We start from the raw sequence: 15,328 nt of genomic DNA, 5'->3' as shown, positions 1-15,328 counted from the left end.
GTCTTGCTGATGTTTTTCCTTTAATATCTCCAGACTGTTGTTACCAGAAGCACCTCCAAAGAAGTTCCTTACCTTGGGTTCCAAGTTTCGTTACAGTGGCAGGACACAAGCCCAAACCAGAAGAGCTAGTGCATTGATAGACCGCCCAGCCCCTTACTTCGAACGTTCGTCCAGCAAACGTTATACCATGTCTCGCAGCTTGGATGGAGGTAGGCACCGCTCCCCTTAATGATCGCTAGTGGCTACCGAGCCGCGTGAAACCATCGTGAGCCTTTGATGGACGTAGGTGCTCTGGGATAGCATGAAAGGAAGAGCACTTGTTGGTCTTCGGCTTGAGTGGCAAATTTTAACCAACCCCCCCAAAAAAGGTGCCTGTGTGAGTCTAATGTCTGTTCTTGGTGGGTTTATATAAAATCACACAAAAGAATGGTACTTGGGGAATGAAGTAGCTTTCAGAAGCTGGTACCCTGAATTTGGAGAAGGATGCTCTCATTCTAAATATGGTAATCACATACTTATAAGTAATTTGTTTCTCTTTTCAGTAGATGGTAAATGATTATCAGGTTTGTTTTAGATGATGTGTTTCCGAAAGAAAACTGTGCAGTAGATTTGTCTCTGTTTCTTTTAAAATGTTATGAATAAAACGTGACTTTTATCAGTCGGTGAATAATAGCTGATAGAAAGGATGGCATTCAAATAACAGAGCAAAGGGCTCTAAGGAGATTGTCCTGGTTAATATTAATTACTACACCAGATGGGCTGGGAAAGCGTTGCTGTGTAAATATTCTCTACCGTTAAGTCAGATGTGTGAGTACCACAGGGAGAGAGTCACTGAATCACTTAAGTAACATTTTTAAGGCATAATAATGAGTTTTTAGCAGGCGTTTGTTTTGTGGAGCAGTTTTCTGTGGCTGTCCAGAGTTACATGCAGATGTGCTTTCTGCTCCAAGACATGGCAGCTGTAGGAAAGTCGGAACCTCTGTATCCGTAGATGTGAAACCCACAGACACCGAGGGCCAACTGTATTCACTGTACTACGTACACCATTTTGTGTAAGGGACTTGAGCATCCGTGGATTTTGGTTATCCACAGGGGTTCCAGAACCATTCCCCCCAGACACCAGAGCACGACTGTGGCCAGACCTCTGCCTCCTAATCCAGAGCACCTTGGGGGTGAGATGTTTTATAGGAAACTTATCCTGGGCACATAAAAAGAGAAGTTTCTAGCATGTGTATACAATTTTAATAATAAGCAAAAGCATAAATAGAAACAAATAAAAGTTACAGGTGCCTGGTATCACCTCCCTCCTGACGTTTTTTGCTGCCCACTCACCATGGGGTCTCAGTTCTTCCTTCCATTTCTCCAAACCCCGATGTGGCTTGTGGGGCAGCAAACTCCCTGGATCCCCTGACTTAAAAGACTTTACTGTCCCAAAGGGATACTTAGAGGAAGTAAAAATTGTGTTATTAGTGCTGTATCGTTATTATAAATTATATTAGCGAAGTGGGAAGAATGCTCACCTAGCGTAGATAAGTTCAGACCGATGTCCAGACCATCTGTCTGTACAGCGGTGAGTGGATGATGTAGTATCTGCAGGTCCCAGCTTTAGTCGTCATCTGTAAGGCGGGATCAAGTCCTCCTCTGACAGGTTGTTGCGAAGAGTGAATAAGATGTAGGTGAAAGCAGTCTTGTTACAGATGTAGTCATTAATGATCTCAAGTAGGTATATTGATAATCATTCTTTAGGCTTTTGTGAGCTGGCCTAGGAAGTCAGTCTTAACCATTCTCTACCTTCTGTAACAATGTCCCGTTTTTAGAATCTCTGAGAGCCAAACTTTTGGGAAAAACTGTTTATTAGGACCGTTTTGAGTCAGATTAAGGTACTGAAAAATTCACATTGACAGTGACACTTTCTTTTGGCGGTGCCTCATCTCCTCTTCCTGGAAGAGTCTGTGTAAACTAGTGTGTGTTCTCTAAGTCAGTGTTGGAGGAACTTGTGTAGAATCACAGCTTTTTTCCCCTGAATGTCATCCACTCTGTCCTGCGATGTGAACCCAAGGGGACACATTTGTTGTGAATGTTGTTTTCCTTGTGACCTTCTGTGTGATAATGATTGCTGAGAAGACAATTGTGAAATCAGTGTACTAATTCCATGCTGTCTCTCTCTCCCTGCCCAAAAGTGATGTTAGTATGTGTTGTCTCTCACTCTTTGGGGTCCTGCCAATTCTCGTATGTTTTCAGTGCTGCTGCTCGGGGGGGCCATGGCTGCATGTTGGAATAGAAACTGCTTTTTGCAAGGTTGCATCTTCTGTTAGAACAGCCTAACAAGCCTTTTAGGAAACTGTGTCTCATATGAGCTTTTTCATCATCAGTAAGAGATGTTAAAATATCTTAGTGAAGGTATTTTAGTAAAATGGTTTACTATTCAAAGGATTTCAGAGTTTTTTCTTACATTTATGTTTTAAACTTCCTAAAATATGAAAGCAGATTAAATTTTGCCTATGATTTGAAAAGCAGCCTTTCTAAATTTCAGTAAATTTTATGGTACCTAAAACCTAAAAGAATGAGTACCAAATTTCAAAAATCTAACTAAATTAAGCATCTCTTTCACTAAGACATTTTAGCTGGGACGAAAGGCTGGGTGTTACATCTCTTACGTTTGCGTGCTTTGCACTTGCATGAATTTCATTAGCAACGTTTGTCTTGTTTTCCCAAAATACTGGAGATGAATGAATGTATGCATATCGTGGTAGTCTTTTTAAAGCACAGTAGAAGTTAAAACATTTCTGCACTTCAGTTGAACAGAGTTGCCATCTGAATTCTATAATCTCTGCCCAGATGGTTACTTTTCATAATTACTTATGTAGCTTTTATATTGTAGAAGTGATAGACTTTCCAAGCACTAACAGCAGTAGTAATAGTAATAATAATAAAAAAGCATTTCAGTGCTCCCTAATGAGGGGCACTTCCAAAGCTCTGTTTAAAGTCAAGTGCACTAGGGCAGTTGTCTGTCTGCTGTTAGTTGTGGAACTTGCCCCAAGTGTCTGGTGCTGGTGCCCCGCCTGTTACTCTGTGGGTAACAGCCTCGGTGGCCACTCAGCCCCCCATCCTTCCGCTCACCTCCACCCTCACACGTGTCCTCACCCGAGAGCCTGAGAGTGGATGGAAATTATTCTGGTGGCTTTGAGAGATGAGCATTGAAATCACGCTTAAACGCAGTTATGGGTGACATAGAAAGATGAATCTGTGGCGTTGCTTAGATGAGAGTACCTGCAGGACTGACCTGTCTTTTGAAGAGAAACCTGGCATTTTATGGGGGTATTTTTTTCTGTAATGGGAGCAATCGGTGGCGTCCGTCTGTCTTCTGACTTAACTATTTTGGTCTTTATTTCTCCAATTGTATTTGCTTTTAGCATCAGTGAATGAAAACCATGAAATATACGTGAAGGATTCTGTGTCTGCTGCAGAGGTTGGTACTGGCCAGTACATAACAACAAAGGGCATCTCTCAGACCAACTTGATCACCACTGTGACTCCGGAGAAAAAGGCAGAGGAGGAGCGGGACGAGGAAGAGGACAGACGGCAAAAGGGCGAGGAAGCCACACCAGTCGCTGCCGTACGGCCCGAGGGAAAGGTACATCTCCCCGCTGTCTCCCCGACCTGTGCACTCTCTAAAGAACTCCTGAATGAGACTGAGGACGTAAGCCAGGAATGTGAATAAGACTTAGGCTAATTCATATCTCAGCATTAGTCACCTTCATGTTGTCAATTTTTAAATTAGTTATGTCCTCTGTCAACACTTTTCCTCTGCAAAAGCCCTTTCTAACTTTCGGGAAATTCTTATTGAACAGCTCAGGTGCTACGTGAGACTTTCAACAGCTGTCCTGTCTGTAGATCTTAAAAATACGTTTGGTAGTGAATTACACTTTTCTGTTTGGGCCCACAATTCGGAACTGTCACTAAAGCTGTTTTCTTTGTTTCTGGCCCCATCCTCCTACCCAGGGCTGTGTATTTGTCTAGATGCACAGTAATTGCTTTGCCCTTCTTCTGACTGCAGGTAGCTGAGTGACCACAGCCTGCGTACTTATACACTGTTTCCACTGTTTCTCTCTCTCAGTCTTATCATCTTAACCTAATCATCAAAGTAGCCAGTGGATGTGTTTTGGAAAAGGGATATTAAGGCCGAAGGTTGCAAGGGAAGACGGAGGGCGAACTTGGCAGTAATTTCTCCAGGGTGTTTTATTCATTGAACTTGGTCACTTCATTTCATCCAAAAGTCAATTTATTTTTAAATATTATGTTTATTTCTGGAGGTCCATCACTATGAAGCAACTTTTCAGGAAAATGAAAGTCAAAAAACATGTAGACAACCTGCTTCTGGTTCGGGGTTTTGTATGTCACAGAGCAGCTCCCTAAAAGTCAAAGAACACACTGGGAGGTTTATACATAATAATAATGGAAAAACAAGAGTGGGTCTTGGAATGTACAGAGTACAGAGTGAAAGGAAACAGCAGAATAAAAATGCCGTATAACTTAGAGGTTATGCTAAAAATTAGGTAAATTTGATTCAAAAGTGCTCTTTCGCACATAGGCTCTTCAAATGCAGGATACAGGGCAGAGAATCAGCTGGGACTCTGTAGAAAAATGCTCCTTTGGATAAGAATTTAACAGTGACCTCTAAATGGGCAGATTGGCAAACGTATCATCGTTCTGTTTATGTTAGACTATCCCAATGACCCAATCCATCATCCTTTTTTATGGTAAGATTATTTATTTGCCAAACACAAAAATAAAAACAGGATAGGACATAATGGAAGGATATTTGGATCACTTTTGCTGTTAAAATGCACTTTGTTCTGAATTTTGTTTTTACGCTCTTCAGTTAAGGCGGGTTCTAACTAGGTCACGATCAGAAGATGATATCCTTGAAAAGCCAATGTGTCCCATGATTTCTGGAAGTCGCCCAGGCCAAAACTCCATTCTGAGGGATGTGTAAATATGATTAAGTGCCCCATAAAAGTAAATGACTTGTCGTTTGCTCCAAAAACGATCCAGTCCCACTTTGTTTGATTTTAAAAGATCAGTGATTTGTTTACATGAGATGGAGCCCTAAGCCAGCATCACTTGGTGCCATTTATGCCATGCGAGACTAGAAAGACCAAGAAGACTGTGCTCTTAGAGTCGGAGCCTCTGAGACGCCAGCACTGTGACCCTGATGCCTTCTGAGAGGCCGTGGCCGAGGCCTTGTGCTGAAGGAGCTGAAGGGCGTCTACATCTCCCCCACTGCAAAGCTGTCTTTAAAAACCACTCTAGGGCTTCCCTGGTGGCGCAGTGGTTAAGAATCTGCCTGCCAATGCAGGGAACGCGGGTTCAAGCCCTGGTCCGGGAAGATCCCACATGCCGCGGAGCAACTAAGCCCGTGCGCTACAACTACTGAGCCTGCACTCTAGAGCCCATGAGCCACAGCTACTGAGCCCGCGTGCCTAGAGCCCGTGCTCTGCAACAAGAGAAGCCACCGCAATGAGAAGCCTGCGCACCGCAACTAGAGAAAGCCTGGCGTAACAATGAAGACCCAACACAGCCAAAAAATAAATAAATAAAATTAATTAAAAAAAAAAAAGCAGCTCTAAAAACCACTTAATCAGCAACATGGAAGATTAAGCCGTCATTTCATTCTTCTCTATCTTCAAAAAGTAACGTAGAGGGCACTCATTTTTTTTTTTTAAATGACATAGCTCTTTTTAAATTTTTATTTATTTATTTATTTATTTATTTTTGACTGTGTTGGGTCTTCGTTTCTGTGCGAGGGCTTTCTCTAGTTGCGGTGAGCAGGGGCCACTCTTCATCGCGGTGCGCGGGTCTCTCATTATCGCGGCCTCTCTTGTTGCGGAGCACAGGCTCCAGACGCGCAGGGTCAGCAGTTGTGGCTCATGGGCCTAGTTGCTCCGCGGCATGTGGGATATTCCCGGACCAGGGCTCGACCCCGTGTCCCCTGCATTGGCAGGCAGATTCTCAACCACTGCGCCACCAGGGAAGACCGAGGGCGCTCATTTTTTAACCAAGATGAAAATGTATTACTGAAAATAGTTCTTAAGCGACTGGTCCCTAGATTCCTTTGAGAGGAGGTGTGTTTCCCCACTAACGATCACCCCAGGTGACGGGGCAGCCTCCACAGGCAGAAGGCGGCTTCTAACTGGTACATTATCCTCAGCTCAGTGGGATTTGTGCAGGGTCTTGTTTAAGACACAGCGTTTAACGTCAGATGTGAGTATTAGGAAAAGACATACTTGTCTGATACCGAAAAAGAGACACTTCTACATTCTACTAGATCCATGGTATAATTTTATTTGTGCATTTTCTTACCCTCTGTCTCTATATTTACCAAGTCAGGGTTGGATAACCGTCACAAAGCAGGCCAGATAATGTCCATGCTCTCAGGACACTAGGCAGAAACACGCATGTGTGTACACACACAGATACACACACACACACAGACACACACTCGCACGAGGAGAAGTTCAGTCATCTTCAGGCTCCAGGTGACCTTGTCTTGAACTCGGCTGTAGCAGCTTCCACGCTGGCCCTGGGTCCTGTTTGGCATTTGCTTGCCTCTCCCACCCCTCTCGCTCAGCATCCCTCCACCACCTGCAGAGAAAGCTGGCTGTGGTCACGGAGACTGCGGGGACCAGGAAGGGTGTAAAGAACCTTACGTGCCCTGCAGAAGCCTGCATGCCCCTCCCCAGGAGCACTTTTGTGGGGATGCCTGCCTTGATCGTCCCCTTATGGACTCAAACCAGGCAGCTTAAGCCTACCGCTCCTCTAAGAAAAACCGGAAGGTGGGGAAATTGTATCTTTCTATTACTTATGGACCACAAGTAATACAAAGGAAATGCTGATAAACCGCATCACAAGAAAACGCATTCTTTTTTGCTAGTTAGCTTGTTTGAAACCACTTCTTTAAGCTCCCCCGTGTACATTATGGGTAACGGAGCCAAAATAGGAGTTTTCGAAAGAGCCTCGGTGCTTTATGGAGAGGTAAGGTAGGTGTTCACTGTGGAATTTCCTGATTGGAGCTGCTTACGGGTAGGAGTGGGGTCAGAAACTTCTTGATTTGGAAACCCACCTGCTTTGGCTGTAACTGACTAACCAAGGAAAAGTAATGCTAGAGATTTTGTTTTTAATCATCAAAAATTGGATTCATTGTCATTTTAACCCAACTGAACCCTAGTAACAGATCTGGTAGCTGGAGATTAGGAGAAGTTATTGAAAGTCTTGGTTTTAAGTTATCAGAGAGTTGCATTTGCTCTCAGCATCCTAAAAATTTCTAGAGTTGTTGGTCTAAACAGAAGTTTTGGATCACATGAAACGTAGTCACTGAGATTACCCACAGATATCTTCGGTTCTGATTTTTTTTTTTCAAGCCCACCCTATGTTTGACTTGAGGGTCTAATGGGAAAACGATGGCCATTCGTGGTAGCGTTGGCATGCAGCTTGAATACTTTAAAATTCACAAACAACCCTAGTGCTGAAATTCTTGTTTGACGATTTTTTCTCGGTACCCATAAGAAAATTAACTAATTGCAGTTTTCTTTTTGTCCTTTTGCACCTCTGTTCGCTGCTTTCTGTCTCTCTCGCTGTCTCTCTCACATCAGTCACCCGGGCTTGGCACTGACTCATGTTCCCCCTCCCCCCCATCAGCCCGCTCTCCCCCTGCATCTCCCACAGGGCTCCGCAGGAGGTGTAAGGAGAACGGGCACCCCCCGCCGGGGGTCGAGCCGGCCAGAGACCCCGGGCACCTGCACGGGGAGCCCGCCTCGGACTCTGACGGCCGAGGGAAGCCGTGCCTGGGGAACCACGATGTGGCTTTTAGCCACAAACAGCAGCCGGGCCGAGGGACCACCCTGTTTTCCTTCTCCTTGCAGCTCCCCGAGTCCTTCCCCTCTCTTCTGGATGACGATGGCTACCTGTCTTTCCCCAGCCTTTCCGAGAGCAACCTCCTGCCCCAGAGCTTGCAGCATTACCTCCCCATCCGCTCACCCTCTCTGGTGCCCTGCGTCCTCTTCATCTTCTTCTTCCTGCTCTCCGCCTCCTTCTCAGTGCCATACGCCCTCACTCTCTCCTTCCCTCTGGCTCTGTGCCTCTGCTGCCTGGAGCCCAAGGCGGCCTCCTTGAGTGCCTCACTAGACAATGACCCGAGTGACAGTTCAGAGGAAGAGGTGTGTACCTCGGCATAGAACACACGTCCCTGTCGTGCTCGGGGCCGCGGTCCGAAAGAGTCTCAGACGGCTGCTGCGATAGTGGTCCTACTTTCAGAGGCTCATTGATCGTCTGTGCCAATCTGTGCAGAGGTTTTGTGTGCAGGGGATGCGACCCGGCCCCGGGGTTAGGCACAACACCATGTGGATGCAGCAGGCTGAGCCCGGCCCGGAGCCGCGCTGCCACCCACTGACTCCAGTGGGTGGGGAAGGACTCAGCCGTGAGCCAATTGTAAATAAATAACCCGTTAGCTACGTAAGAACTCAGGGTCGAGTTAAAGGCTCTGTTCGGTTCTCATTCAATAAAGGAAATGACACAGAAGACAGATGAGTAACTTTCAACTAGATTGGTGGCAAGTTACCAAAATGTACCCTGATGTAATGATGCACAGGGGTGATACGCACCAGGTAAAGGTGCTCAAGGTGCGGTGGGAGAGAGCACCGCCGTCGAGGTGCATCATCACCCTCGGGGCAGCTCTCCAAGACTGTAAATGCCTCCCTCTCCTCCCTGGAGATTCTGAAATGCCCCTGCTGCTCTTTGATCGTCATTGCCAGACCGTCATTGTTACGCCATGAGGGGAGCCCAATTCTGTGGGTGTGTTGGGTCAGAAAGAAGGGCTTGAGCAGTTTAAAACGCTCAGTGACATTGGACATTGGCAGGGCCAGAAACAGGACCAGAAAGAGCAGCAGTTGCAAACAGCAGTTTCCAAACACAATCAGGAAAGACTCCTGTTAGGTTTCTATACGCTGTAAAAATGGGCTGAAATTTCATGCGCACGAGCAATGCCAAGGCATGTGTTGGGTGGCACCCATTCTCTCAGTTCCAGCGTGAGGCTGGGGAAGTTGGATGGGCCTCTGCGGCTAGCAACCAGGAAAGGACTTGAGCCTTCAGCCTCCATCCGTGAAAGCAGGCTGCCTGTCAGTCCCCCGTCCCTCATCCGAGCCATTGGGGGAGGTGACGTCCTAGCTGGTAGTGTTTCCTCTTAATTGCTCCCCTTTCCCTCCACTCCACTGCCGTGTGAACAGCCCAGCGGTTTCCCTTTGTGCAGCCTTTAAATAGAACGCAGGGAAAAAGAACAGAAGTGCCAGCAGGCCCCTGGCTGAAACCCACCCTCCTGCCTACGCCTGCCCCCCGCTCCTCCAGCAGTTCTGGAGGGTTTTGTGTCAGGAGCCAAACCCAATACACCTAGCATTAAAAAAGAAAATCACAAAGTCAAAGCAACACTAAAAAAGGAAAGTCTATTCAGTTCTGTGCTCAGCTAGAAATGGTAATCCGAGCTGCACCTGTGAGTAGGTAGCATTGTGAGGTACGTATCTATATTTAGTGGTATTATGACTGTTTCTTTGCAGCAGCAGGAAAAAAGTGAGAATGGTCTCCAAGATGTTCTCAAGAAAAGTTTCGGCTTTTCAATTTGATACTGCCTAAGAGCCCTTTGCAAGGTTCTTGGATCCTCTGCGACTTAGCTCCAAATCTATCTATGTGTAACTATTTTCGTACGTGGAAAATATTTTAAGAGAAAAACCACTCTAAATCCTAGGTTTGAATATCACTGTTTCTCATAGTAGCAACATAATCAAATAACGTAGGTCCAAACCTACAGTCATTACGCACGCAATATTATCTACAAAAACTGTTTATAATATTAGCTGGTTTCCAACCTGCACATCTTTGTTCCTTTAGCAATGGAGCTAGTCATCAAGCTAACAGAAGGCGAAAAGATTGCCATTTTATGTTTTTCTGCATTTTAAATAACTGAACTTTTATGTAGCAGACCACACAGATCTTGTGCCTAATCCAGGGTGTACATCTTGTTGTAATCAGTGCATGAAAATTAACGTTCAACTTGGGCATGTCTGCATTACATCAGCAAAACAAATCACAGCAGTTACTCCTCGCCAGCTGGAGGCCGCGTGCCTGGTGCTTCCCACACGTGAACCCTCCTCTGAGACCGTGAACCAGCTCTGGCCGAGGCGGCCTTCCGAGTCCTCCCCTCCAGCCTCGGTCACCCATGACGGCTCTCCTGCCACATGACTTTGTATTTGGCCATCTGTTCAATGTCGTCTCAACCCCACGTGTTAAGAGCTGTGAGCTCTGGTTCAAGCTGAGCTAGAGAACTCAGATGTAGGTCATTCAGGTAAAAAAAAAAAACACTCGCCATTTGTTGACACGGCCTGTTTTATTCCCTGGGCCTCAAGTGCTTTGGCAGCTAAACCGGGTGACTTTGTAACATACGGTTCAGCTCTGTCACTTTGGTTTTGCAAAATCACTAATGACTCTGATTCTTTTTAAATATTTTATCATCACTGCTTACATCTGTCACGTGTGGTAGTGGCTTAATTAGTCCCAGCCCTTCTCAAGAGTGAAACCCAGCGCAGAAAGCTGTAATCATTTCAAACTACAGAGCTGTTGGCTATTTTTTTTTTCATTTGTCCTTCTAGAATTTTGGTCAAATAAGGAGGGGCCGAATGCTAAATCATCTACATCTGTCCAGAGACATAAGATGAATTTAGCTCACCGTAATCATGTGCCAACTTGTGAAGAATTTTTTGATAATACCAAAAAAGGAGATGGATGAAATCTGGAGGAAAAGATTGATCACCTGATTTAACATTTTAAATCGTGTAAACACATTATATGATAGTCCATGGCATGCCATACATTTTGCAGTTTTGCTTAGACATAGGATATTATATAAATAAAAGTTGCTATAAAAGCTACTTTATTCAGCCTTTATTACTTCAGTCATTAACTGTTTATTGATCAGGCACTATGTTTGTTGAATGACTGACTGACTAGGTGCTGAGTAGGAGGTTGAGGGAGTTTAGATGCAGCCTAAGCTGCTATTTATTTGTGTATAGCTAGGAAAAATAATAGCAATAATTAGGAAATACTGTGTTGATATCAATATTTATGATTTTTATAGGCATTTTTAGCTGTGTCAGGCATTGCGTAAAGACTTAGTATCCGTTACCTGATACAGTTAGGGCTATGATTTTCCCCATTTTCCAAGAAGGAAATTGGGATTAAAATATGAAACCTGCCCCCTGTGCCACAGAGTTAAATAAATAGCAAGGATTTGAGCTGATATCAGTCTGTCCTGAGACCCCCTCACTCTTAACCATGGTGGTAATTCCACCGCCAAGATGCCTGGAAAGCTGCTGAAGTGAATTCTAAAGCCATAAGGGAAATAATCAAAGTAGGAGGAGAAATACTTTCAACAACTTTCGAAGCCTTTGACAAAACTAGTTGGCATGCTGAGCCCAAGTCATTCTTACTTGTTCTTGAAAGCCTAAGATTTCCTCGGGTTATCCCATACCCTTGAACCAGGGACCTGCTTCTCTTCCTAAATCAAACTGGCCTTGCCCTAGACTGTCAGTTGGTGAAGCCATGCTAATGCCCTAGCAGTGATCACCCTGATAAGAAAATTAATAGCCACCCCCCTCCAGGTGTTGCCAAGGTGGTCAGATCGTGAAAGCACTCAGCATGCTTTCTTTACCAACCTACTGAAAAGGATTTCCCTCTTAGGCACGGGAGCAGATTGCCAGGATGGAGACCTCAGGTGCACACGCCAAGCATGAGTTCCAACTCCATTTCTTTTAGGAATATAGAAAATGAAGTTTGGGAGAGGATCAAGAAGTCAACCCAGCCAGAGTCATGTAGACATAAAGAGCAGTGTCCCAGCCCTCCCGCTGATAATCCATGGTCTTTGCAGTGAGAGATTATTTTAAGAGGCAGATTCACAACCTTAGAGTCCCCAGTTTCGATTTTTGTTGACAAATTACTAATCGCACAGCTTTGCTCGAGAGACTTTTAATAATGACTAGTTTGAGTTGAGAAGGGAAAGTCAGTTAATATTATATAGGACGTTGAGATGTCCCAATTTCAATGGCTGTGGCTCGTCTCTCCTCCAGAAAAAAAGAGTTTTTGTTTTAAATCATAAACCACTATAAAAACAGATTAAAAGTCAGTCTTGAAATTACTATTGTAATTCTCCCTTGAAAACCTAGGCTCTGTCAAATGCTGTGCTTTGTTTTATTTGTGTCCAAGTAGATGTCTCTCTCCCTCCTTCTCTCCTTATTTTTCATTACTACTATTATTATTTGCTTCATTTGAATGTTTATTTTGGAACGAGATATTTAATTACATACTTCTCTGTACCTCTTTCTATTGGAGGGTGGGACGAAATAAACAACATATAGTCTTAAAAATATCTAGTTAGCAATCCTACTTGAGAATTGAGTTACATTTTTCGTGTATAAAACATATGCCTGTGAGTCACTGGCATGTGCTTTTTATAATTAAAAGGTAATGCAGACAGCCTGATGGTCTTAGATGGATGCAAATTACCAAAATGGTATAAATGAGGGGCTGAAAGTCCAGTGACTGTTAATAGTAGCTTTTTATTTAACTTGACATGTTGTTACTTTTCAAATGTGACCTATTCCTAGAATTTTTTTAAAAATATATAAACAGCAATTTTATTTGCATTAAACATTTTTAGGAGCTCTTTCTCGGGGTTTCAGTTAAAAATGGGGGAAAGAATGACACGGCAGCAGACATGTCAGCTTGGCTAATACACGTCCTGTGGTTGCGCAGGCCGTGTGCCTCTGGTCTTCCTCTGAGTGTCTCTGCTGATGGAACCTAGCTCTGGCCTTTCTTTTGCTTTTGTTGGAACCTGCATTCTTGTGGGAAGGTAGTGCGATACAGATCACAGAAAAAGGGACTGAAATGTAGGACCCGGGCAGGCCCGCTTGACCGGATGGTTTGTTTTCTCTTCCTGCCTTCCTCCTGGAACCTGATCACCTCTGTGATCCACAGACCGACAGTGAGCGCACGGACACTGCAGCCGATGGGGAAACCACCGCCACTGAGGTTGGTACAGTCACTGTGGGTGCCGCCCGTTGCCTAACAGAAATGCTCTGCAGGCTGGTTCTGCGTTTAGGAACTTTGCATATTGCCTTTTAGAGTGGAGATAAATTCTACTTTTAACAGTCGGAGTTAAATATATTCTACTGCCTAGACCAGCGGTTCTCAAACTCTGGCCTGCATCAGAGTCATCTGGAGGGTCCCATCCTCCTGTTTCTCATTCAGAAGAAGGTCTGGGGTAGGACTGGAGAATTTGCATTTCTGACAAGTTCCCAGGTGACAGTGACTCTATCCATTTCAGGGTCACATTTTGAGAACCCTTGGCTAAATTGGTAGTACTTTTTAAAAAATTTTTATTGGAGTAGAGTTGATTTACAATGTTGTGTTAGTTTCAGGTGTACAGCAAAGTGAATCAGTTATACATACACATGTATCCACTCTTTTTTAGACTCTTTTCCCACATAGGTTATTACAGAGTATTGAGTAGAGTTCCCTGTGCTATACAGTAGGTCCTTATTAGTTATCTATTTTATATGCAGTAGTGTGTATATTTTTTTTAAAATGTATTCCCTTATCCCAGATGTTTATGCATGATAGCCATAATTGGGGGTGGGTGGTATAATTTATGTAATTAGCTTATTGACTAGATACAGATATACTTTAAAATCCCAAATGGTCAAAATGCTTGTTAAAATTATAATACTTCTCTTGGCCGCGATAGTGAGAGGCCCGCGCACCGCGATGAAGAGTGGACCCTGCTTGCCATGGCTGGGGAGAGCCCTCGCACGGGAAGGAAGACCCAACACAGCCATAAATAAAATTAAAAAAAAAAAAAAAACAAAAATCAGCTGGCCATGATATCCTCTATTTAAAAAAAAAAAAAAAAATTATAATACTTCTCTTAACTCATTTTTCATAGCCTGGATGTAGTCTGGGTCACTCAGAAGAAATGAATTTTCCAAGGAAAAGAAAATTAACAAATTACTGTCAGTACTTTATTGGAAAAAAAATTATCACATTGACCAGTGATACTATGCTCTTATTTATCCTTTGTTAATTCTTTAGGGTTCATTAAATATGTGTATGGCTTACGTTGTTTTTTAAATCTTCTCTACCAGTAACTAATTAAAATTTCTGTAAAAACAATATTTATCTATAGTAATGGAAGTCAAGATGTTCATTTCCTAAAGTGCTAACAGAATTTATTTTTTACTTTGTGATAGTGTTTAACATTAGGTTGTTTTTTACATTATCCAATCATAACAATATTTTCTAGTTGGGTATTTAGGAAGAACTAAAAATGTTACAGGTAGTATCTATACATCACTTCATTGAAAATATGTTCAGAAAAACATTTCAAAATGGAGTTTAATTGTTTCTTCCTTTGGAAATGCCAGAGTTCAGTTCAAAGTTTGGAAATCATCATTTTTTAATTTAGAGATAATACTGTAAAACTATCATCCTGGTTCTTATAAGCAATCAAATATAAAGTGATTACAAGGTAATCATTTTCTACACCAAATATAACAATTGCATCTTAATTTTGTAAGAATTAGTTATACGTAGCTACTGATACATTCAGTAAATTTCATTGTAATCCTAAGGTATGCTGTAAATGAAAAATATTTTAATACTACTACTTTAAATTTCTCTTAATTCATCCCAGCCTCTCCTCCCCTCCCCCTCCCTGTGTCCACAAGTCCATTCTCTACGTCTCTATTCCTGCCCTGCCACTAGGTTCATCAGTACCATTTTTCTAGATTCCATCTATATGCGTTAATATACGGTATTTGTTTGAGGGAGTAGCATTGACATATATACACTACCGTGTGTGAAATAGATAGCTAATGGGAAGCTGCTACATAGCACAGGGAGATCAGCTTTGTGCTTTGTGCTCTGTGACGACCTAGAGGGATGGGATGGGGCGGGGGGAAGAGGGAGGGGATATAGGTATACATATAGCTGATTCACTTTGTTGTACAGCAGAAACTAACACAGCATTGTAAAGCAATTATACTCCAATAAAGATGTTAAAAAAAAATGACTCAGCTATGAGAAAAAAAAATACTATAAATTTCTCTAGCAGTTTTAAACTTTGTTATACAACATTTGAAGCATGCAAACGAAGACGTATAACATAGGTAGGTTATGAAGCTTAAAAATAAAATGAAGAGCTATGAACCCACCACCTCTGTAGAATCAGCAT

The 15,328-nt window shown here is 43.2% G+C and overlaps 1 protein-coding gene and 1 long non-coding RNA gene across 17 annotated transcripts in view; one reads left to right on the top strand and one right to left on the bottom strand.

Annotated features, from left to right (window-relative positions):
• Nucleotides 1-15,328, bottom strand: part of LOC309610605 — a 716,737-nt gene that overhangs the window by 49,045 nt on the left and 652,364 nt on the right. The window lies entirely within an intron of this gene.
• Nucleotides 1-15,328, top strand: part of EPB41L3 (erythrocyte membrane protein band 4.1 like 3) — a 223,328-nt gene that overhangs the window by 191,913 nt on the left and 16,087 nt on the right. For all 16 annotated transcript variants that reach the window (XM_082353502.1, XM_082353508.1, XM_082353507.1 and 13 more), the window contains exons 11-13: nt 34-209; nt 3,414-3,634; nt 13,075-13,128. In XM_082353502.1, the coding sequence (XP_082209628.1) occupies nt 34-209; nt 3,414-3,634; nt 13,075-13,128 (451 nt within the window). The remainder of the gene's footprint in view (nt 1-33; nt 210-3,413; nt 3,635-13,074; nt 13,129-15,328) is intronic.

The sequence above is a fragment of the Balaenoptera borealis genome, assembly GCF_965194805.1.
Source record: "Balaenoptera borealis genome assembly, chromosome: 14".
NCBI lineage: Eukaryota > Metazoa > Chordata > Mammalia > Artiodactyla > Balaenopteridae > Balaenoptera > Balaenoptera borealis.
Note: the sequence above shows the minus strand (reverse complement) of the source record. Positions and strands in the feature narration are given on the sequence as shown.